The sequence below is a fragment of the Embiotoca jacksoni genome, unplaced genomic scaffold (assembly GCF_022577435.1).
Source record: "Embiotoca jacksoni isolate LCO1_2020_lvr unplaced genomic scaffold, fEmbJac1.0.p SCAF_25, whole genome shotgun sequence".
In the NCBI taxonomy this organism is placed as follows: Eukaryota; Metazoa; Chordata; class Actinopteri; family Embiotocidae; genus Embiotoca; species Embiotoca jacksoni.
Genome location: NW_027185376.1, coordinates 172372 through 194213, shown reverse-complemented (window position 1 = coordinate 194213; position 21842 = coordinate 172372). Strand labels below are relative to the sequence as shown.

Sequence of the window (21842 nt, the reverse complement as noted above, 5' to 3'; positions counted from 1 at the left end):
TAATGAGCATGCTACCAATCAGCTATAAAACGTCCATTTATCAGTCACTCAAAGTTGGATGAAAAATGTGGTTGATTAAATGAAATTACGCATTTTAATAGGCTACATCAAAATGTATAATATAAAACAAACAAAAAATGCTTTTAAGACTATACACATAACCCCGGGAAAAAAAACCAAATCAAATGGGATAACATAATTTTCTACAATCTTTTATACATTATATAAGTTAAGCTATATCATAAAAGATGCTTAGAAGAATAGCCTTTTCTGCTTCTCGGCAATCGCCATCGGTTCCATGGCTTCAGGACTGATGTCTTCATAGAGCGGCTGTTTGATGTGTCTCCAAACCACCAAAATAATTCGGATGACGAACAGTACAGTGGCTAAAGTCAGCAGCACAGCTAAGACAAGAAAATGTGGTTAGTGCAGCAGTTACACAAATGTTTGTGGTTACTAAGATTAATGCTAAATATCCTCAGACGCCTATTTGTACAGGAGTCAGCATGGGTCCATTTAACGCCTCATACTGAGGAACGCTCATTCAACGCTCCATCTCCTTAGGCAGTTAGTCACATGAAATGTTGATATGATGTGTAGGTTGGGATTTTAATATCACAGATCAATTATGTGGAGTTTTTTTCTGAGTCTTACCAATGAACACGCCATTGCGACTGGGAGATTCGGCGTCAAAATTTTTGTCCAGGTTTCCAGAGAGCGCCCAAATCACAACAGGGTAGATTACGCAGATGTACCGGACGTGCTTGTCAAGGACAAGGTTCTCCAAAACAAACCTATCAAAACACCAAACACGTTGTTTCAGAACCTCACTTTTAAAATAAGTATTTTCCAGGTGAAGTGAACTCACCACACAAGCAACAGAACGGTCAAAATAGAGTAGGAGATGGTGGCAGCATCGTTTGGGGATATCTTTACATCGTAAGTCAGGACAATGGTCAGGTTGATCAGTGTTGCAATGGTTGTCCATGTCGTGTATATCATCACACCATTCTGAACCTGAAAATGTGGTATTACAAAGTTGTTTTAGTTTGATTTACTGAAACACATTCCAAGTAAACATTGTAAAGGGAAACCACATTGTATTTATTATGCATGACCACAACTGGCTCCTTCGATCTGACATACAGTATGTAAGATTAAACCTTAATGGTGCAAATTAGTTTACATTTGAAAACACTAACCAGCACACGGAAGAGCCACAGGTCGGTTTTGTGGTATTTCTTGAGCCAGGCACCGTAGATATGAAGTCCATGGCAGATGAAGCATATCATGGAGTAGTTTGTGCAGATGATCAGAATGAGAAAAACTAGTGCAGCAATCATTACTCTTAAAACAGCAGAAAAACACACATTTTAGTTTACTGCTTTAACTGCTTGTTGTTTTTAATCTAGTCACATTAGTTTTCTGTAAAACATTTAATGACAGAAAGCTGGACCACATCCGATGGAGACTCTTACCCTCTGTCCCAAATGAGCAGCCAACCAATGTTGAAACACAGATTGAGACACCAGCTAATAAAGAATCCATAAGGCAACACGGGAGGGGTGCAGTAGACATATCCATATCCATTCCTGCAAGACACAAGAGCCACAATTGATCAGTCACTGTGTGGGAACAGTGTTTAAATATATTTTAAAGACACAGTATACTTCAGATATTTTCCATATATGACATATACAAAAGACGCAAACAGCAATTCAAATTTGACCTATGTCTGTCCTTTAAAACACAATATTTTAGTTTTAAATTAAAAAAAATATAAAAGGTGGTCCCAACTTTCTGCAAAGACCAGCAACGATGTAGATAATCATCGCTGTCAGCCAGACGTAGATGACGCTCCAGATGCTAAAGGTCCATCCTGAAGGTGTAAGCTGGGTGTCAAACACAGCAGACACGTTGGCGGTAGTTGTCTCAAAAGGACCTACGGGCAGAAAAATATCAATATTGAGTCAGATTACAGAGGAATGTGAAGTATTAGACTAATGTTTGCCATTTCTCAAAAATCGTGCAGCGTCTATTCACAATGTTTCTTCACATCCTTCACAAGTTAAACTGAACAAAAGGAGCATATTAATTAAGTTTCAACTTACCAGTTCCAACCGCAGACAGCCCATTGAACACCAAACTTATTCCATAGGTGACAACAGACACAAGTATCGCAGCAAGACGCCAAGGATTGTGTTTTGCCATCATGGTCAACTGTGATGAATAAAAATTATTCAACAATGAAAAATATGTTTAAATAAAAAACACACACACAAACACACACACACACACACACACACACACACACACACACACACACACACACAAGTTTATGTTGAAAGAGAAGAAATACAGAATTGCTGTATTCAAATAGGACGGTTCTCCTGAAGTGTCGTTCAGGAAGATAGTTTATCTGTTTTAACTTCAACTGCGATGACCTGCATTTGCCTTTTGGAGGAGCAGGACAAGTGATAACAATCAATCACCTCATGCACTTCATACAGAAGTCTTACAGTCAGTCTTCAGTTGTATATGTTTCATAAATTACCAGCTTCTTTTTTGCAACCTTTTTCAAAGACTGCTGTTATGAAACGTAAAAAATTACTTAAGTAATTCTCAGCAAAGACTTTAACCTCTAGTTACCAAACTACTTGTGTAACGTTACACACGGGTCCATGTACGACCTCCGCATGCTGGGTTTATTACAGGATAATAAAATGTTGGCAGTATAACAAAAAACAGACTCCACCTGATTAAGACCCGATGAGATTAAATAACATCAAACAACACATACCTGGCTTTGCTCCTCCTTATGTGACCTGAGCCACGGGTGTGAATAATGAGATGAAGAAGACAGGAAGCTGCCTGTTATATAGAAGAGCTCGTTGTGTAAGTGGAAATTTATGACCATTCAATGCGTCACGTGCAGCACCGATCTTGTTTATCTTGTTCTGTAACAGGGCGGCGCATCACAAAATATGGTTAAACATGTCTCCCCATACATTTCATGATTATAAAATACACACGTACCTCCTTAATTAATATTGCGTTGTATAAGTTGATTCATTAATTACTTTGTTGCTTAAAATTATCTTGTTACTATATATATTATTATGATTACCTTATTATTCCTAAGAATTGACACGTTGATATATTTTCTATATTTGACAGAGTGTGAAAATAGTCAGCCTACATGTTGACGTTTGAAAACAAGCTGGTAATATTAAAGGTGTTAATCAGGTGAGGTGGGAATATCAAGTTTTACAGTTAAATAGTGATGCCAGTGTATGAACCATATCCTTAAAACTTGAATTTAGATTGTGAGTGGTTGTTGATTTTTCTCATGCTTTTGGCAAGACCTGCCTATAAGTATAAAATGTATACGTCACAGTATGTAAAATATACAGTAGATTGTAATAGTTTGTTGGTCAATATTTGCTCTCTGCTTAAAGCTAAAAGTTGAACACCAGGTGAAACCAACAAATCCCCGACAAACCACACAAAAACATTGCTTCAACACCCTTTCACCGATTTTTTTTTTTTTTTAAGTCTCATAATCAGGAAGGAGTATAAACCAACAGCTGGATAAATAAACCACACTGGACCACTGGTCTGTAGTAACTGGTGTTCTGGCAGCAGACGACCCCATAAATCCAACCAGGAGACCAGCGAGTCGAGAGTTATTGTAGCAAACATTGATAGCAGTCAGCAGCTTGCATTGTTTGGTGCATATTGCATGGAAAGTAACTAAGTGCACTTACTCAAGTATTTTGCTCAAGTACAATTTTGAGCTACTTTATTTGAGTGTTTCCTTTTCATACTAATTTACACTCCATTTCAGAGGGAAATCTTGTACTTTCTACTACGTGTGTTCTATACCTTTAGTTACTTTTAAGATGAAAATTGATAATGGATAATAAAACAAGCTTTTAAAATACTACACAAAGTTAAAGATTAAACCAGTGGCTTCCAACCTGTTTGTCTTCTGACGTCTTATAAAAAGCAGTGTGTTGTCTGTATCACATTTTAAATGTCTGAGTTGTTAACAACTCCACCAAATAGTGTTTTGTTTTTTTCCCTTCTAAACTTTTTAAATGGTTTCAATTCAATAAATGTTCAATGATCCAATATCTCTCCAAATCTTAACGATTAGAGGAAAATTCCAAAAAGCATGAACAGATTTGTGGATCAGAACTCTGTTTTCTTCTTTCCTCTCTCAGTAATCATCTGATGACCCCTCAGATTTATCTGCTGTCCCTGTTTATAAAAACATATATAAAGTATTTCAAACTAGCTCCACCTGCAGCAGCTGCAAATGTAACATGCTACTGACACACTGATGACTCAGTACTAATAATCTAATAAAGTCTTATATGATACTATATTAGTCAGAGGGATCAAACCTGAACTTATACTTTCATAAAGTAACTACATTTTGCTAATGATACTTGTGTGATTTTTCATGCAGGACCTGATAAACATCAGAATGCATGAAGGAAAACAATCAATAATATAACACTACTTAAACGAGTCAGAGATGTCAGGGCGCAGTATAATAATGCAATGTGGTGACAGCAAATGAACATAACAAGGACTTCAGCATCATATAATTTCATGTCACATTTATTTTGAGGGGCTTCATCATCTGTCAGCAACATCTCCAGAACAAAAGTCCTCATTTACAACATATACAAAGCATTTCAAAGTACATATCATAAAGACGTCATTCTACACTGATACTGAAATGTATTCAGAAACACATTCAATTCACATGCTCACTTAAATATAATTTTCTGCTTCTTAGCAATTTCCATCGGAGAACTGGCGTCAGGGTCTACATCAGCGTAAAGCAGCTTTTTGATTTGCTTCCAGATGACCAAAAATATCCGTCCAGCGAACAGGGAACAGGCTACAGCCAACAATGCAGCTAGAGGAGACAGAAAGCATCAGAGGGAAGAATTAAAAGTGCATGTCGGGGCATGTTTGTATGTATCTGCACATTGAAAATATAATTCACAGCAGTATTGTCATTGAGAGATATTCATGATATGTAAGATGTTTTTTCCTCACTGATGAAGATGTTGTTGTGGGTAGGAGCTTCAGCGTTGTAGTTTTTCATGTACACGCCCGTTAGCGCCCAAATCACAGCAGGGTAAATGGATAGAATGAACCTCACATGTTTGTCGAGGATTGAGTTTTCCAGGATAAACCTGTGTGAGAGAGCCAACACAATTTCTCCAGATGTTTGTTATTTTTTAACTTATTAACGTTTTTACAATTTCTTTTTCCCTCTTTTGCACTTACCACACAAGCAACACCGCGGTCAAAATAGAAAGTGAGAGAGTGGCAGCATCTGTGTGGGCCATGTTGGCATTATAAGTAAGCACAATAGTCAGGTTAACCATGGATGCAATGGTTGTCCATGTTGCATATATGGCAATGCCATTCTGAATCTGAAACAGAGATGACAGGAAAGACTCTGAGGAAGAGACATATGCAGCTCATCCGTCAAAAGAGATCTGAGATAACATAAAAATGTCGCTGGGAGATCGCAGGTATATAGGAACATGTGATTCAGCTGCCATACTAACCAACACACGGTGGAGCCAGAGGTCTACTTTGTGGTGTTTTTGCAGCCAGGGTCCATAGTTATGTAGACCATAACAGGAGAAGAATATCAAAATGTAGTTAGTCAAGACCATCAGGATGAGGAAAACCAGCGCAGCATCTATAAACCTTTGACAGGGATGAAAAAGAAAGTACCTTTTGATACAGTGAACATTTCTGTAGCTAAACTACATACTAGTAACTCTATTTAGGAGTTTTTTGTTTGGATGTCATACTGTGTTTTTCCTTAATTCTTTAAAGGCAGGATAGTTTTATAAACTTACAGCTAAAATCACGGACTGCAAATTTACCTCAAAGGGTTTTATAATCTGTGCTGCATATAACATCGTCTATCTGGAAACCCTCAGTTCAAATAAGGAAACACTTGCCCTTTTAAATAAGCCTTTAAAGTAGAGAGCCCTCTTCTAATATTTGTGATGTGAACAGACAGAAACAACTGCTGTAAACCAGAGACACCCTCTAAAACCAATAAGTGGGTCATTTTTCTGCCTTAAATGCAATCAACAGATATCAGGATTTTTCATTAAAACTTCTGTCAATACACTTAAAGTCAAACGATTGCCTGTAACAACTAACTGAAGGTGGCTTCTTAAAACCTTAAAGTGTAAAATTCTGTATGCATATGAAGAAAAAATGTAATCTCACTTTCTGTCCCACAGGAGCAACCATCCAATATTGAGGCCCAAATTTAAGCACCAAGCCACAAAAAATCCATGTGGCAAAACAGCAGGGCTGCAGTACACGTAACCATAGGTATTCCTGCAGAAAGAAATCAAAGCTAAATGTACACTTCAATAAACCAAATACAGAGTATGTATTTGCTTTTATTTATTTATTTATTTATTTTAAGCCTCCTGCCTTCTGGGAGGAGGAAACTAGAAACTTTTTCCAGGAAGAAAAATCTAATTTGACAAGTTCTTACTTCCTAAAGATGCCAGAGAGGACGTAAACCAACACTAAAGCCAGAAAAATGTAAATGATTGACCAAATGGTAAACGTCCATCCTGATGGTGTGATCTCGGTCACAAACTCATCTGAAATGTTTCTGGTGGATGACAAGAAGGGGTCTTGGGGCAACAAATTCAAACAACATTACAGAGCATTAGAGACACAGTGGCGATATTGTAGAGATATTTTCAGACAAGAGTGGAAAGTGAAAAGGATAAAACATTTTTCTTGCAGCGTTTGATTGAATATCTTGTGCTGCATGTATGAACAGAGCATTAAAAGTCATACTTACATATCCCCAGCCCTGACAGAGCAGTGAACACCATCGTGATGATAAAGAAAATCAATGCCAGCACGATGGCAATAGCAAGGCTGATGTTGTGCTTTGCCATTGTTGATTAATCAATTTATCTAAAAACACAAGTATTATAAGTGAACACAATGTAATGTAAGAAACAAACAAGTTCTTAAGCAGTATTGGAACCAAATATAATTAATATTTGCATCAATAAAGAAGCCTCTGACGTACCATTTCCTGTGTGTTGTTGGATGAAAGCAGTAAACAGAGTGCCGCTGAGGAGTGGCTTCATTCATTACATTAAAAGGTACAGGTTGTACCTTATATAGCACGTCAGCGCGTGTCCGTGGTTGATATAATGTTTAGAGACTTCCTACTTGTGTCCTATATCCACAAATGATTCACTGAACAAAGAGAAACATCTGCTTTATTTCCGAGTGTCATGAGTATACACTTATTTATGTGCTAGACTTTGCCCATGGCGGTAATGTTTGGTAACAGGTTGTTTTTTTTAATCACCCACTCACATCAGTTCTATGGCCCAGCAGCTGAGACGAGAGTTTGCTCTCTTATGAATGGCCGGTGAATTATAACAGCTTCGAGAATTGAATAATCAGTTATGAAACGTAGACCTGCTGCCAGCTGGAGAAGGTTTATCACTTGCACACTTGTGAACAAATGCAATAACTCACCTCTGGCAAAATCCATCACACAACAATAACACTGTTGTCTGTGTTTCTTGGTTGTTTGTATATAATACATATAGATATATACTGTACTGTATATACTGTGCATTTTATATTTTTTTACAGCTATTTTACTGCTTTTCTATTATTCTATTATTATCTTATTGCTTCTGTATGCTGCTGCAGCGGAAAAAAAAAAAAAAAAAAAGTCCCCTCGGGGATTAATAAAGTAACTACCTAACCTAACCTAAGACAACGGGACCCCAGAGCACACAGGTTGATTTTACCTGGACTCTGAAGCCAGGTGGGGCGGAGTGTAAATAAGTGCGGTGGGGGAGGAGGGAGGAGGAGGAGGGGGGAGGGGTGCGCTTAAAATCACGCATGCGCAGTATCATACCGGCGACGGCTGTACGAACGGTGGCCTAACGAATAAGGGGATTACGGAGCCCAATCTGACAGGTCAGACAATAAATAACATATTTCCGCAGCGTATGTCCGGCGACGTTTTATTACGAAAAGCTGAAGGAACCTCTTTAAGTCGAAAAAAAACAAAACCGTTTGGTAAATATCGTGCGGTCGCACGAGCTGACGTTAACGTTGGATTTCAAAGCTAAGCTAACGTTAGCTTAATTTAGCTCGCCGCCGTTAGCTCTCGGTGGACGAGGGGGCTAACGAGGGCTTTGACACCAGCCAGCTGACCCAAGAGTAACCCTCCCCGTGGACCCGGGCTTCACCGAGTTATTTATTTATTTTTTGCCAATCGTCACCTCTTGTCGGCAGATAAATATAATACGTCTGATCGCTTTTTAATCGCGCAGTGTCAAGTGACAGCAAGCTAACCAGCTAGCTCGTATCTTTTTAGATGTCCCCTTTTATTGACAACAACAACAACAACAACAACAAAAAACCCTCTGCTGAGAGGTTTGGTCCTGTTATACATGTTAAAACTGCAGCTGAAGTTTTATTGTTCACCTTTGCTGTTGATTGTCTTGCTCATCCTGACATCTGTCACGTTCAAAGGTGCCCTACATGTATTGTTACACACTCAGTGGTGTAAATCAGGTGTTTACATTACATCAGTCAAAGTCTCAGTTTCAGATTGGGGGGGGGGGGGGGGGTGTTAAAAGATTTGTACCATCAACAGTATTGTTGGGATGACTATCGGTGTTTTCACCAAATCTTTACGTTGTTTTTTTTTTGGTAAATAATCATCAATAATGTGGCTATTACGACTAATTGGGTTAAAGGCTGACAGCTACAACAGTCTGGTAAGTTCATCACTATCGCTTAACCGTAATGCATCCTTTAAAACTAGGAAAAGACCAGAATTATACTATATCATAATATTACCATATCTAAAATCTATGACGATATTTTGTCTCGTATGTCTGTATTACTAAAAAAAAATCAATATATCGCCCTGCCCTGCCCCAAGTCTGCCCTGCTAATAGTTTTCTGCATCTTCTCAGGCTGCACAATGAGTCAGGGTAAGGACAATGCACGACTCAAGAGCTACAAGAACAAGTCTCTCAACACAGACGAAATGCGAAGGAGGAGGGAAGAGGAAGGCCTGCAGCTCCGCAAACAGAAGAAGGACGAACAAGTGAGCAAAGGACTTGTTGCTGCTCCTCTTCACGGGCCAAGAGGTAAACTTGAATCCCATAAACGTATAAATACCACAACAACTTACTTGTGATTTTGTTGCAGCTTTTTAAGAGGAGGAATGTTGCCACCGTGGAGGACGACGGCATCCTGGAGGACGATGGGATGGCCGATAGCGGCTACCTGGAGTCCCAGGCTAACAACATGGACCCACTCACGGTGAGAATGCGTTCATCAAAAAAAAAAACGCTCCGGAAAAACTTTAAAAAGAAACCCGCTGCGCCTTGTGCGTAATTTCCCGATTCACTGCGCATGACGTAACCACATTTCGTGTGCGTTTTATCAAAATGTCTGTCGCTCTGCCGTGCAGGGTGGCGCGATCTCTGAAGACATGACTCAGATGATCTTCTCCAGCTCTCCTGAACAGCAGCTAATAGGTACTCAGCGCTTTAGGAAACTTCTTTCTAAAGGTAAGGTTTCCATCACTGTACATCAATACTTATTAGGACCGAATGATCATTGAGTGCCTTTAGCGCCTAAAATAATACATTTGTTTCATTCATTTCAGCGTAATCGTGTGCTGATAAGTGTGGCTATATTAATTGTTGCCATATCGCCTTGTCCTACTGTTTGTCTCGCACAGAGCCCAACCCACCTATCGATGAAGTCATCGCCACTCCAGGGGTGGTGGAGCGTTTTGTTGAATTCCTGAAGAGAAAAGAAAATTGCACGTTGCAGGTACATTTCTTGAGTAAATCTGAGTAACGGCGCACGTCTGAATCTACTGACTCAGTTGAGGAGACATGAAGTTTTAAACCGTTTTTTTTTTTTTTTTTTGTCCTCGTTTGTGACGTGGTCCTCCTGGTCTAACATTTCAAATACTGTGTGTGTGTGTTGCGATAATGTTGCTATATTTCAAATATTGTTTTAGTTCGAGGCTGCTTGGGTGTTGACCAACATCGCTTCAGGTACATCCCACCAAACACGGGTGGTAATCCAGGCGGGAGCCGTGCCCATATTTATAGAGATGCTAAGCTCGGATTTTGAAGACGTACAGGAACAGGTAAGGATATTCTGGCTTTCCTGGAACCCACTGTCCTCCGTCGGCTCGCTTATCTCCTTGAAAATTGTATGTTTTAATGTTGTTCACTGACTGACGTGAATCATTGTTTTGCCTTTCAGGCAGTGTGGGCACTGGGAAACATAGCAGGAGATAGCACAGAATGCAGGGACTTTGTCATAGACTGCAACATTCTGCCTTCACTGGTTCAGTAAGTAGCAACATTGTCTTCCTCCTAAATATTCCGGTTGAAGCTGGAAAAAAAAAAAAAAAAAAAGAGCAACTGCGATCCCTGATGGGTAAATTATGCTCGGTTCTTCTTGCAGGTTATTGGCCAAACAGAATCGCTTAACCATGATGAGGAACGCGGTGTGGGCGCTCTCAAACTTGTGCAGAGGAAAGAACCCACCTCCAGACTTCACTAAGGTAATTTGCCAAGATAAACATATCACTAAGGCAACCGCACACCTCTGACATTTCTTAAGCGCGTCATATCTCACCTTTCGATGTCAAAATCTTTATGAAGTTGCTTGTATCTAAACTGCCCACTAAATTCCTCCTCCCTACCACCACCACCACCTTTCTTTGTTTCTACCAGGTGTCTCCGTGTCTCAGCGTGCTGTCATGGCTGCTCTTTGTCAATGACACGGACATCCTGGCTGACGCGTGCTGGGCTCTCTCCTACCTATCCGATGGCCCTAACGACAAAATCCAGGCTGTTATTGACTCGGGAGTCTGCCGCAGGCTGGTTGAACTGCTGATGTGAGACTTCAAATATACTTACAACTCTTCTACTCGGATACATGTAGAAACATGGAGGTCTCCAGTTTAATGGCTGTAAACGGGCAACCGGTGCCACCTTAAACGTATAACATTTTAGACCACCAGGTTGGGTGTGACGGTCCAAATATGGACGTGTTGTGAATATTTCACTGAATGTAACCGAGTTTGACTCAAATACAACAGAAAGTTTGGGTTAACATTTCGTGCTTCCAATCTGGAAACCGGAGGGTAAAATGTTTTGAAGCTTGGGAAACGACCTCTCGAGTGATCTCACACTCCAATTCTGCTGTCCTTTAAGGCACTCTGATTACAAAGTGGTATCTCCTGCACTGCGAGCTGTTGGAAACATAGTCACTGGAGATGACCTACAGACACAGGTAACCGCAGCGTCTGCACAACCAGCGGTGATAATACTTCTTCGGAAGGCAACGGAGTGTTTCTGACCTCGCAAGGCATTTAAATTTTTCTAGGTGATTCTGAACTGTTCTGCGCTGCAGTCCCTACTTCACCTACTGAGCAGCCCCAAGGAGTCCATCAAGAAGGAAGCATGTTGGACGATCTCCAACATCACTGCAGGGAACCGAGCACAGATACAGGTGTGTGTGTGTGTGTGTGTCATTTCACAGAAAAGCCTCAAAAGTGTCGAATATTTATATACTTATGTATTGCCGAATATATATCCCCCCCCCCTTGTAGATGGTGATAGACGCAGGTCTGCTGCCTCCTCTCATCGCTATCCTGCAAGTAGCAGAGTTTCGCACAAGGAAGGAGGCCGCATGGGCCATTACCAACGCCACCTCGGGGGGCTCAGCAGAGCAGATCAGGTAGGACACTGATGCCGTTTGGCACGCGGTAAACAGCCAGTGTGCATCCAGTGAACCCTAATGGATGACATTAAAATGCACTAATTGCACAGAGCAGAAATAGTGCGGCGCTAGCATTTGTTTCATTTTATCTCTATTAATGGCCATGAAACGCAGCCTAGCGCTGTTTTAGGAGTTTAGGGTTGTTTCATGGTTTTAAAATGATTAGATTTAGAAAAATCTAAAAGCTACATATAGCTTATCTTATAAAATACTAAGCGGGTATTTGAACGAGGCAGCAGGAAATTAGCTAATAATCCTAATTATGTTATTCATTGTTGTAGGTATTTGGTTGGCGATTTAATTATTAGATTGTCAGACTTGGAGTGTAGTTTTATCTTTTGCTAAGTAATAAAAGGTGTGTGTGTGTGTGTGTGTGTGCTACCTCCTGCAGGCACCTAGTGGAGCTCGGCTGTATAAAACCTCTGTGTGACCTGCTCACACTCATGGACTCCAAAATAGTTCAGGTGGCTCTAAACGGTCTCGAGAACATCCTGCGACTGGGAGAACTGGAGGCCAAGAGGGGAGGAGGCATCAACCCCTACTGCGCGCTCATCGAAGAGGCCTATGGTGAGTGCGCAAACCAATGCAGCAGCACTCGCAACACGAACAATGCATCTAATACAACTTTGATATTTTTTTTGCCACTAATCAGTCAGCCACATCCTTCTCAACAAGAGGGAAGTCAGCAATCACGTTGTTTTCTGTCAGTGATATTGTGAGGTTTTATAAAAAAAAAAAAAAAGGCAAAAGAAATATTTGCAGGTGCTAAGTATTGATCTCATCGTCTCTGCTGCTCATCAAATAATGGAAATTACAAATTACACTGCTCTCAAAATAGCCCGAGGAATTTTCAGTCGATCGGCTCCTCCGTTAATCGACCGTTTGCTGTCGCTCTCGGCAGTTTTGCCTGACAAATTACTTAAAGCCATCGTTCAGTTATTTATACAGCAGACCCTTAACTTTTTGTTGACCCGGGTACTCGTTTCAGCGCTACTGTACTCTCTTCTTTTCAGGTCTAGACAAGCTGGAGTTCCTGCAGGGCCACGAGAACCAGGAAATCTACCAGAAAGCCTTCGACCTGATCGAGCGCTACTTCAACACTGAAGACGAGGACCAGTCTCTGGCCCCGGCCGTCGACCTGCAGCAGCAGCAGTTCCTCTTCCAGCAGTGCGAGGCCCCGATGGAGGGCTTCCAGCTATAATGTTAAACCCTCCCCCGCCCTCCCTCCCCCCCGCCCCGCGCTCCACCTTCATCCTCACCGACGCTCACTTCTGTCACTCTCTGCCCACGGCCATGCTCCATGGTGACAACAGCCCTCGGCCTACGGCCTCCCCTCCGCCCCTCCTCATTGTCCGAAAGGCTGATTTAATCATCGTCATGATTATTAAAAGTGTAACATTACAGGAGCACATGTGTGTGCGTTCGTCCAACGTGGGTCGAGCTCTGCAGTCTTGTCAGCCAGTTCGTGAAGGTTCCACTCGTCATTCTGTCTTGCGCCGATTTCCTCAGCACCTGAACCCCCTCCCACCTGCTCGGGCCTCGGCATCTCCTACTAGCAGATTGTCCCTGGACCACCTTCCCCGTATTACTTTTTGGATTTCCTCCTCCAGCTCCTCCCTAATGAGAAGCACCTCTCCATGTCCCCGTAGGATTGGCAATCGCTATCTCCGAGTCAGCGGGAGTAGTTGGACTGCACCGCTTGTCCGATTTGAAGCATTAAGGACTCGCAAGACAGACAAACATGGACGTGATTTTTATCCTCGTCTCACACACACACACACACACACACACACAGAGAAGAATGATCTAACCTAAACACTGGACTGACCACGAGACGTTGACCACATGTTTGACTGTGGTCACTGGACTGAGCTGCCCACAGCGGGGCCGTGTGGCCAGTCCCAAACCCAGGACCCAACTGACCTCTACGAAAGGCACTTAAACGACTCAAAAACGGACGCTGATTTCCCTCACCTCCCGCCTCCGACCACAGATGGACAAATTAGAAACTTGACTGTGTCGCTGACGGGTGGAGCTTGTCAGTGACAAACCAGGCTGCTTGCATTCCCTCCTGGATCTCATATCATGCATTCCTCTGTCCGGAAATGGGACTTTTCCACCTGCACAGGCTCCATTCTGAAGAGTTTCGACTGCCTCCTGCCTTCTGGTGTGATGTGAATAACCCCATGGTACCATGGGAATTGGAGTCTTCCCTCGCACTGAGATATTTGGACAGACTTGGACGAGACAAAACAGACTATTTAACCCTGGCTTCTGTCCAGCAGCAGACCAGCGGGAGTTTTTATTATCTTACCATCATTTCATTTCATTTGCAGCACTTTAGTTCAGGACTGATGCCAGCTCATCGACAGTATACCGTAGTTTGGACATTAGCTATTTAATTGGTTGATGACGCGGCTTTTCCCTCCTCAGGAAGCGAGGTCTAAAGAGGGGTCGTCTGTATCCTCGTTCCCCTTCTGGTATGGCAAGGATCTCACCGTTTACCCTTCCCACGAAGGGACTCCAGCAGATTGTGGACAGTCGGCACACTTATCACAGTCAGAAGAAAAGCTGGAAGAACTTTATTCTGACAAAGTAACTTCTACCAATCAGACTGTATTTGGGAAATTGGCTGATTGGCTGTGAGCAGTCTAAAACATGACTTTCCAACACATGTTCAGGTAGTATCTTCCGATTCGATCATGCCAAACCATCCACACGTATATCAGCTATTAGGCCCGAAGTTGGTCTTTTTTTTTTTCAAAACATTACTTTTTTTTTATTTGGAGATTAGCATCTGTCATGTAGCTGATTGTGCCATAATCATTATTCTAAGAAATCCTTCCACATAATTTCAGCAAAAATCCAGATTAAAACTTGAAAATCCTGGTGATCACCTTACTTAGCAAAACTGAATGTTCGTTGACCAAGTCCTCTTTATATTGCTTACTTTTGTCAAGATCTCTGCAAGAGATGACCAGCTCTTCATGTTCATTACTGTTTGTTGTATTGAGTTTGTGCATCTGTCCTCTGTTATGCCATTTGCATAAAAGTCGTTTCATGAACTACAGTGGAAGTGAATCCGTTTCATTGTAGGATGAGGTTGTTTTTTTCCCTCTGCAATTTATTATTGTTACACGACTGAAACAATGATGAACCTTAATGTGGAAGGCAGCAATTAACATTTATTTGTAGAATTATTATTCTGCCAATTATCTTCTCAATTCAGTGTTTGGAAAGAAAAGAAGAAAAAGAAGAAGTCCAAAACCAAGAAGTAATGACATAATATTAACATTTAGGAAGTTTACCACTGAACCACTGAATTTAGTTAGACGTGCAGCACGTATAAGGTCTCATGGGTAAGATAGTGTTCCAACTCATACTGAACACGCGAGAAGAAAGTACCAGCCAGTTCATTACTTTTGACCTTTGGAGTAACTGTAAATGCAAGAAGAAAAAATAATCTACAGAAGTCAGAAACAATGTTGTTGTTTTTTTTTTTAAAACAGGCAGAAACTTCAGTGACGCTTCAGTGCTTCAGATAAGGTCATTAAATCATAAAAAAAAATGTTTTGTAAAGAAGCATTGCTTTATTGAGCTGAGGATTATTTTTTTTTTGTGCTCGCTATATACAAACACAGACGCCACACAGGCTGTGAACAAACAAAAAAAAAGCCTAATTACAGGAGTGTGGGGGCAGGACAGAACCGCACGTGTGGACCATTCGTGTCTGATTCACTACAGGATGGTCTTAAGAAAACTCGGGGACTGAACTGTCCTGGCAAGGCAGATTACTGCAAAGACTTTAGTCCCCGACACAGGATAGACATAGCAGACTGCCTCAGGTAGGTTGACGGATCCCAGCGGGGAATGGAAATTGTTGCATCCATTTAATCCTCCGCTAAAGTACCAGGTTTAGTTAAGTTCCCAATGTTGCTGCCACAAAAAAAAAAAAATCGTTGGTGTTATTTCCGCCGTCACCTCATTCATGCCATACATCTACCCGGATAAAACTTTGCACTTCATTTCTAAATGTTGAAATAGCTCATGATTATGTGGTAAGGCCAATCTCTTGGTCGGAAAAGTACTACAGTATAAATTGCTTCGATGCTTCTTGGTCGTACTACTTCTCCAGAGGGTGGGAGTGGAGAGCTCTGAGGTTGTGGTACCTACTGTACGGCAGAAGAGGGGGACATCGCTGTCCCGCAGGTATTTGGGGGAGGGGGGAGGGATATCCCTCCATCACTGAGCCCTCTCAGACAGGGCAACAGTGCTTTCTTTGTCTTTTTGGACATCCTCCTTCCATTTGGCTTTCTTCTCCATGTTCTGACCTGTCAGGGAATCGTTCCTGCTGACAGCCTGCAAAAACACGAACAAAACACAGCTGATATTATTCATGTGTGAACTGAAATGCATAAAAGCAAAAATAAGTTAATGATCTTCCACTATTTTAAAAATCTATTTATTGTAAAACTCTGGTTTCAGCTTGTCGAAGCTTCTGTTTTTTTTTTTTTTCTGGTGATAAAGCCTTCTATGACATTAAACTCGGCATGTTAAGGTTTCTGTACTGCTGATCAGACAAAACAGGTATTTGAAAACATCACCTTGGACTTCTTTCTCTTTTTTTTAACTTTTCTGATGTATGACTGATCAAACACTTCACTGTAAGTTGCAGCTTGTTGAAAACTATCAATATAACAATTCTGTCTTTGTTGACAGATGCTAAAAAAAAAAAAACAACCAATGTGAGCACACAAACAGCAGCCATGTCTTGTCACTCACCTTTTTACCCAGAATCACCATCACCAAACACGCCCCCATTGTGACCCCCATCATCACGTAGGCTGTTTTCACTCTGAACTTGTTTCTGGCTGAATCAATCATCTCGAACCTGCGGAAGAGGCAGGTGTACAAACACTCGTTAACAAGTATTCTCGGCACACCCGGCACAGACATGGGTGGAAGACCTCAGTGTTAAAACTCTGGTGATATTTTCTGCTGTTTTTTTTTTTTTAAGCTCAGCACAGTCGGAACGTATTAGGACCACATTAAGGAAACAAAGTAAGAGGAGAAAGAATTTTGTTTTGTTTTGCATTTTAAGAATACATTCAAAATGTTGGAAAAAAAAAAAAATGGAGTATCAAAAACAGTCAACATTTCAAGATTAAATCCAAAACATAGCGCCTTTTGTTTTCCAGATCTCCCAGAAAAGCAGCTTTCCAAAAAACGAGGCACTGAAATGAAAATGAAAACATCTAAATAAAAAGGTTTTCATTTCGACATCTCGATTCTCTCCTCTCCACATTTCATCTTTATTGTTGAAATGCAAAATTATCCCTCGACTTTTCTTTTCCCTACCGTGTCCCAAACACTCAGTGATCTGCATGCAGTGTCAACAATCATCATTCAAGCTTCTTTCAGTACCGTATGTCAACACTCGTAATAAGAACAACTCCATCATCTTGACGGTCTTTCTCATGAGTCCTTCAGTTACGTGGTCATTTAGTTTTGGATACCGAGCCCTGTGAGTCCAGGAGGTGGGAGAGGCTGCAGTATCTATGCATGACAAAGCAGATCTTTTTTTCTTTTTTTTTTATCACAGCAGCAGATCAGATCTCCACAGTAATTACCGTCAGTCACAAACACACGCCTTGCTTAAACTGCAGCTGTCTGGAAGGACCAGCTCCATACTGTACAGCTGCTCATCCACTTAGTTAGATCTGTTCCTGTGATGTAACCGAGCCAATCAAACACGAGCGTGCTGGGAGGTCTGGTGGAAACAGGAAAAGGAAAACTTACGACACCATCTCTGGTATCTGGTCCGCTGACTTGAAGCGGCCCGACCAGATCAAAATCTTCTTGTCCATGCCTGAGGGTCTGCAGCCTGGGACTCGGAACGAGGGACGCGGAGCTGAAAGAACGCAGCACGCATTAGCATGAACAAACAAACGAGTTGGCAAATTCACATCCTCAACAAAAACAGCAATCCACTCCGTCGCCCTCAGACTGTAACCCCATTTCCTGTTTCCCCACTTCCTGTAACCCCATCCTCAAGTCTTTAGGAATTAAGGGGAAAAAAAAATGTTGTTCTCACTCTAAGCTATGACAAGTACCCTGTGAGATACAAAAATCCCTTTTACAAATGAGTGCTACGAGTGTTTTTACACTGATTCGAGAAATTACAAACTGGTTTTCACAAACGTAATGGTCATTCACGTACTTTATTAACACCGCAAATTTTGGTTTACGTTTGAAAGCACGTTTCCAGTAACGGTATCCTGCACTGGAAGTGAAAAGAGGAATGGAGTGACGGCGGGTTTCTGCCATTGAACCGGGTTTTTGCTTTGCGGTGTTTGTGGTTGTCTACGTGTTGGACAAAGAAAAAAAAAAAAGAAAAAAGAAGAAGAAAAGAAAAAAAAAAAAAGAAAAGAAAGAACATCCGTCACGCCACCTTGTGCTGAGACTGCAGGCGAAGCCTCCGATTTCACCTCCGGCAGTTTGTTGCACATCCCTCTGTGGCTGCATGCGTCAGCGACCTGTCTGCACCGCTGACCTGGGGGCACAAAACAATACAAAGAGTAAGTGAGCTGCGACCAACGGCTGTTTTTTTGAGATCCACGAGTCTGCAAATATTATTGAATAATCATTTAATCTACACAGTTTTCAATCTCAACTGCGCTCACGGGCCCGGCTGATGAGATTCAAACTGTTGGTCTTATCGGCTTAAAAGTCCAAAAATAATATGTATCAAACAGAGAGATGCATGAAATAAGACACGTCAGTGATGCGATCGACGGTCCCAAACCAGATCAACTTTATTTACATGACACAAAACGAACAAAAAAACACAAGTCATCGTGACTGAGGAGGTCAAGACTGGGAAATTAGAGTTGCAATGATTACTCGGTTAGTTTATCAACAGAAAATACATTCCCCGTATTTTGATAATTAATTCATAATTTGGAGTCATTTTGAAAAGCAAAATGCTCAAATCCTCTTATTGCAGCTTCTTAAATATTATACTGTACATGTTTTCTGTTTCCTTTAGTTCTCCATGATGATAAACAAAACGTATTTTGGTTGTGGACTGTTGGTCGAGACGAAACGAGACACCGACTTTTTAAAAGACCAAAACGAGACGCCGACTTTTTAAAAGACCAAAACGAGACGCCGACTTCTTAAAAGACCAAAACGAGACGCCGACTTCTTAAAAGACCAAAACGAGATTCTGACTTTTTTAAAAGACCAAAACGAGATACTGACTTTTTAAAAGACCAAAACGAGATTCTGACTTTTTAAAAGACCAAAACGAGATTCTGACTTTTTAAAAGACCAAAACGAGATTCTGACTTTTTAAAAGACCAAAACGAGATTCTGACTTTTTAAAAGACCAAAACGAGACCCTGACTTTTTAAAAGACCAAAACGAGATACTGACTTTTTAAAAGACCAAAACGAGACCCTGACTTTTTAAAAGACCAAAACGAGACCCTGACTTTTTAAAAGACCAAAACGAGACCCTGACTTTTTAAAAGACCAAAACGAGACCCTGACTTTTTAAAAGACCAAAACGAGACCCTGACTTTTTAAAAGACCAAAACGAGACCCTGACTTTTTAAAAGGCCAAAACGAGACACTGACTTTTTAAAAGGCCAAAACGAGACACTGACTTTTTAAAAGGCCAAAACGAGACACTGACTTTTTGAAAGACCAAAACGAGACACTGACTTTTTTAAAAGACCAAAACGAGACACTGACTTTTTTAAAAGACCAAAACGAGACCCTGACTTTTTAAAAGGCCAAAACGAGACACTGACTTTTTAAAAGACCAAAACGAGACACTGACTTTTTGAAAGACCAAAACGAGACACTGACTTTTTTAAAAGACCAAAACGAGACACTGACTTTTTTAAAAGACCAAAACGAGACACTGACTTTTTAAAAGACCAAAACGAGATACTGACTTTTTAAAAGACCAAAACGAGATACTGACTTTTTAAAAGACCAAAACGAGATACTGACTTTTTAAAAGACCAAAACGAGACACTGACTTTTTAAAAGACCAAAACGAGACACTGACTTTTTAAAAGACCAAAACGAGACACTGACTTTTTAAAAGACCAAAACGAGACACTGACTTTTTTAAAAGACCAAAACGAGATACTGACTTTTTAAAAGACCAAAACGAGATACTGACTTTTTAAAAGACCAAAACGAGATACTGACTTTTTAAAAGACCAAAACGAGACACTGACTTTTTAAAAGACCAAAACGAGACACTGACTTTTTAAAAGACCAAAACGAGACACTGACTTTTTTAAAAGACCAAAACGAGACACTGACTTTTTTAAAAGACCAAAACGAGACACTGACTTTTTAAAAGACCAAAACGAGACACTGACTTTTTAAAAGACCAAAACGAGATACTGACTTTTTAAAAGACCAAAACGAGACACTGACTTTTTAAAAGACCAAAACGAGAGTCTGACTTTTTTAAAAGACCAAAACGAGATTCTGACTTTTTTAAAAGACCAAAACGAGATTCTGACTTTTTAAAAGACCAAAACGAGACTCTGACTTTTTAAAAGACCAAAACGAGATACTGACTTTTTAAAAGACCAAAACGAGATACTGACTTTTTAAAAGACCAAAACGAGATACTGACTTTTTAAAAGACCAAAACGAGATACTGACTTTTTAAAAGACCAAAACGAGATACTGACTTTTTAAAAGACCAAAACGAGATACTGACTTTTTAAAAGACCAAAACGAGATACTGACTTTTTAAAAGACCAAAACGAGATACTGACTTTTTAAAAGACCAAAACGAGATACTGACTTTTTTAAAAGACCAAAACGAGATACTGACTTTTTTAAAAGACCAAAACGAGATACTGACTTTTTAAAAGACCAAAACGAGATACTGACTTTTTTAAAAGACCAAAACGAGATACTGACTTTTTTAAAAGACCAAAACGAGATACTGACTTTTTTAAAAGACCAAAACGAGATACTGACTTTTTTAAAAGACCAAAACGAGATACTGACTTTTTTAAAAGACCAAAACGAGATACTGACTTTTTAAAAGACCAAAACGAGATACTGACTTTTTAAAAGACCAAAACGAGATACTGACTTTTTAAAAGACCAAAACGAGATACTGACTTTTTAAAAGACCAAAACGAGACACTGACTTTTTAAAAGACCAAAACGAGACACTGACTTTTTAAAAGACCAAACAAAGGAGCTGACTAAGTGAGAAAACAACAGTCAGGTTCGCAGAATGTCAAAACAACCGTAAGTTGCTGCCATACGGAAAATAACTGGCTTTCTTTTGTTTATGATACAAATACACTTCGAAAATAGTTCAATGATTAGTTTTCCTTAACCATCAATTGACTAATAATTTCAGCCCAGATCTCACTCTCTCTCTCTCTCTCTCTCTCTCTCTTTCCAACCAAAAAAAAAAACAACAAAGTGGTTACAAGGAACACGTGTTCACCTACAAGTATATTTACAACAAACTGACATCATGTAATTCAACAATAAAGTTATAAGCGCCATCATCACCGGGTGGTGGAAAAAAAAAAAAAAAAGACGGTGCCAGCTGTTATTAATCGATTAATTATGAATCCATACGAACCGAGGAGACTGCCGATGGAGAGGCGAGATCTGACGAAGTTCATGTTTTCTGATTATCCGAGGTTCAGTGTTTCTGAGGATCCAGAGCGACGCCACACTCCCACGACACCGTCAGCTGCGCAAAGCCAACTTTGGCTAGCCTGAACTAGCTGCTAAACCGGACCCGTCACGTATGCATAAGAGGCCGTTCTGAATGCCTGATCGAAAACTAAATGTCTTTTTTTTTTAATTTTTTTTTTTTAAAGTCTGCTCCTCCTTGGATTCATGCCTGCCCTACACGGTAAGAGGGGCTGCGATTCAAGTTAGGTTCCGGGGTTAAGTCTT

At 40.5% G+C, this 21842-nt stretch overlaps 4 protein-coding genes across 5 annotated transcripts; 1 reads left to right on the top strand and 3 right to left on the bottom strand.

The window, feature by feature from the left end:
• Positions 1–252: 252 nt before the first annotated feature.
• LOC138204267 (uncharacterized) lies at positions 253–2211 on the bottom strand. Its single transcript, XM_069159390.1, has 7 exons — positions 2112–2211; positions 1798–1942; positions 1479–1592; positions 1203–1347; positions 869–1017; positions 655–794; positions 253–404 (listed from the first exon to the last, which is right to left on the bottom strand). The coding sequence occupies exons 1-7, from the start codon at positions 2209–2211 to the stop codon at positions 253–255; spliced, it is 945 nt and encodes a 314-aa protein (XP_069015491.1).
• Positions 2212–4661: 2450 nt separating this feature from the next.
• On the bottom strand, positions 4662–7061 carry LOC138204265 (uncharacterized). The gene is made up of 7 exons (XM_069159388.1): positions 6875–7061; positions 6557–6701; positions 6280–6393; positions 5598–5742; positions 5311–5459; positions 5077–5216; positions 4662–4933 (listed from the first exon to the last, which is right to left on the bottom strand). Exons 1-7 carry the CDS (start codon positions 6972–6974, stop codon positions 4782–4784), a joined length of 945 nt encoding a protein of 314 aa, XP_069015489.1. The 5' UTR covers positions 6975–7061; the 3' UTR covers positions 4662–4781.
• A 907-nt stretch (positions 7062–7968) lies between these two features.
• On the top strand, positions 7969–16480 carry kpna1 (karyopherin alpha 1 (importin alpha 5)). 2 transcript variants are annotated; one of them, XM_069159411.1, is made up of 15 exons: positions 7988–8025; positions 8814–8834; positions 9036–9169; positions 9274–9387; positions 9539–9638; positions 9812–9906; positions 10100–10231; positions 10351–10439; positions 10555–10654; positions 10827–10990; positions 11310–11388; positions 11482–11607; positions 11708–11835; positions 12269–12444; positions 12891–16480. In XM_069159411.1, exons 3-15 carry the CDS (start codon positions 9044–9046, stop codon positions 13076–13078), a joined length of 1617 nt encoding a protein of 538 aa, XP_069015512.1. In that variant the 5' UTR covers positions 7988–8025; positions 8814–8834; positions 9036–9043; the 3' UTR covers positions 13079–16480. The 2 variants fall into 2 exon arrangements, with proteins under 2 accessions (XP_069015511.1, XP_069015512.1); XM_069159410.1 differs by lacking the exon at positions 8814–8834 and having other exon boundaries at positions 7969–8025.
• fam162a (family with sequence similarity 162 member A) lies at positions 15448–21670 on the bottom strand. The gene is made up of 5 exons (XM_069159412.1): positions 21520–21670; positions 18329–18430; positions 17677–17788; positions 16660–16768; positions 15448–16236 (listed from the first exon to the last, which is right to left on the bottom strand). Exons 1-5 carry the CDS (start codon positions 21560–21562, stop codon positions 16120–16122), a joined length of 483 nt encoding a protein of 160 aa, XP_069015513.1. The 5' UTR covers positions 21563–21670; the 3' UTR covers positions 15448–16119.
• Positions 21671–21842: the final 172 nt, after the last annotated feature.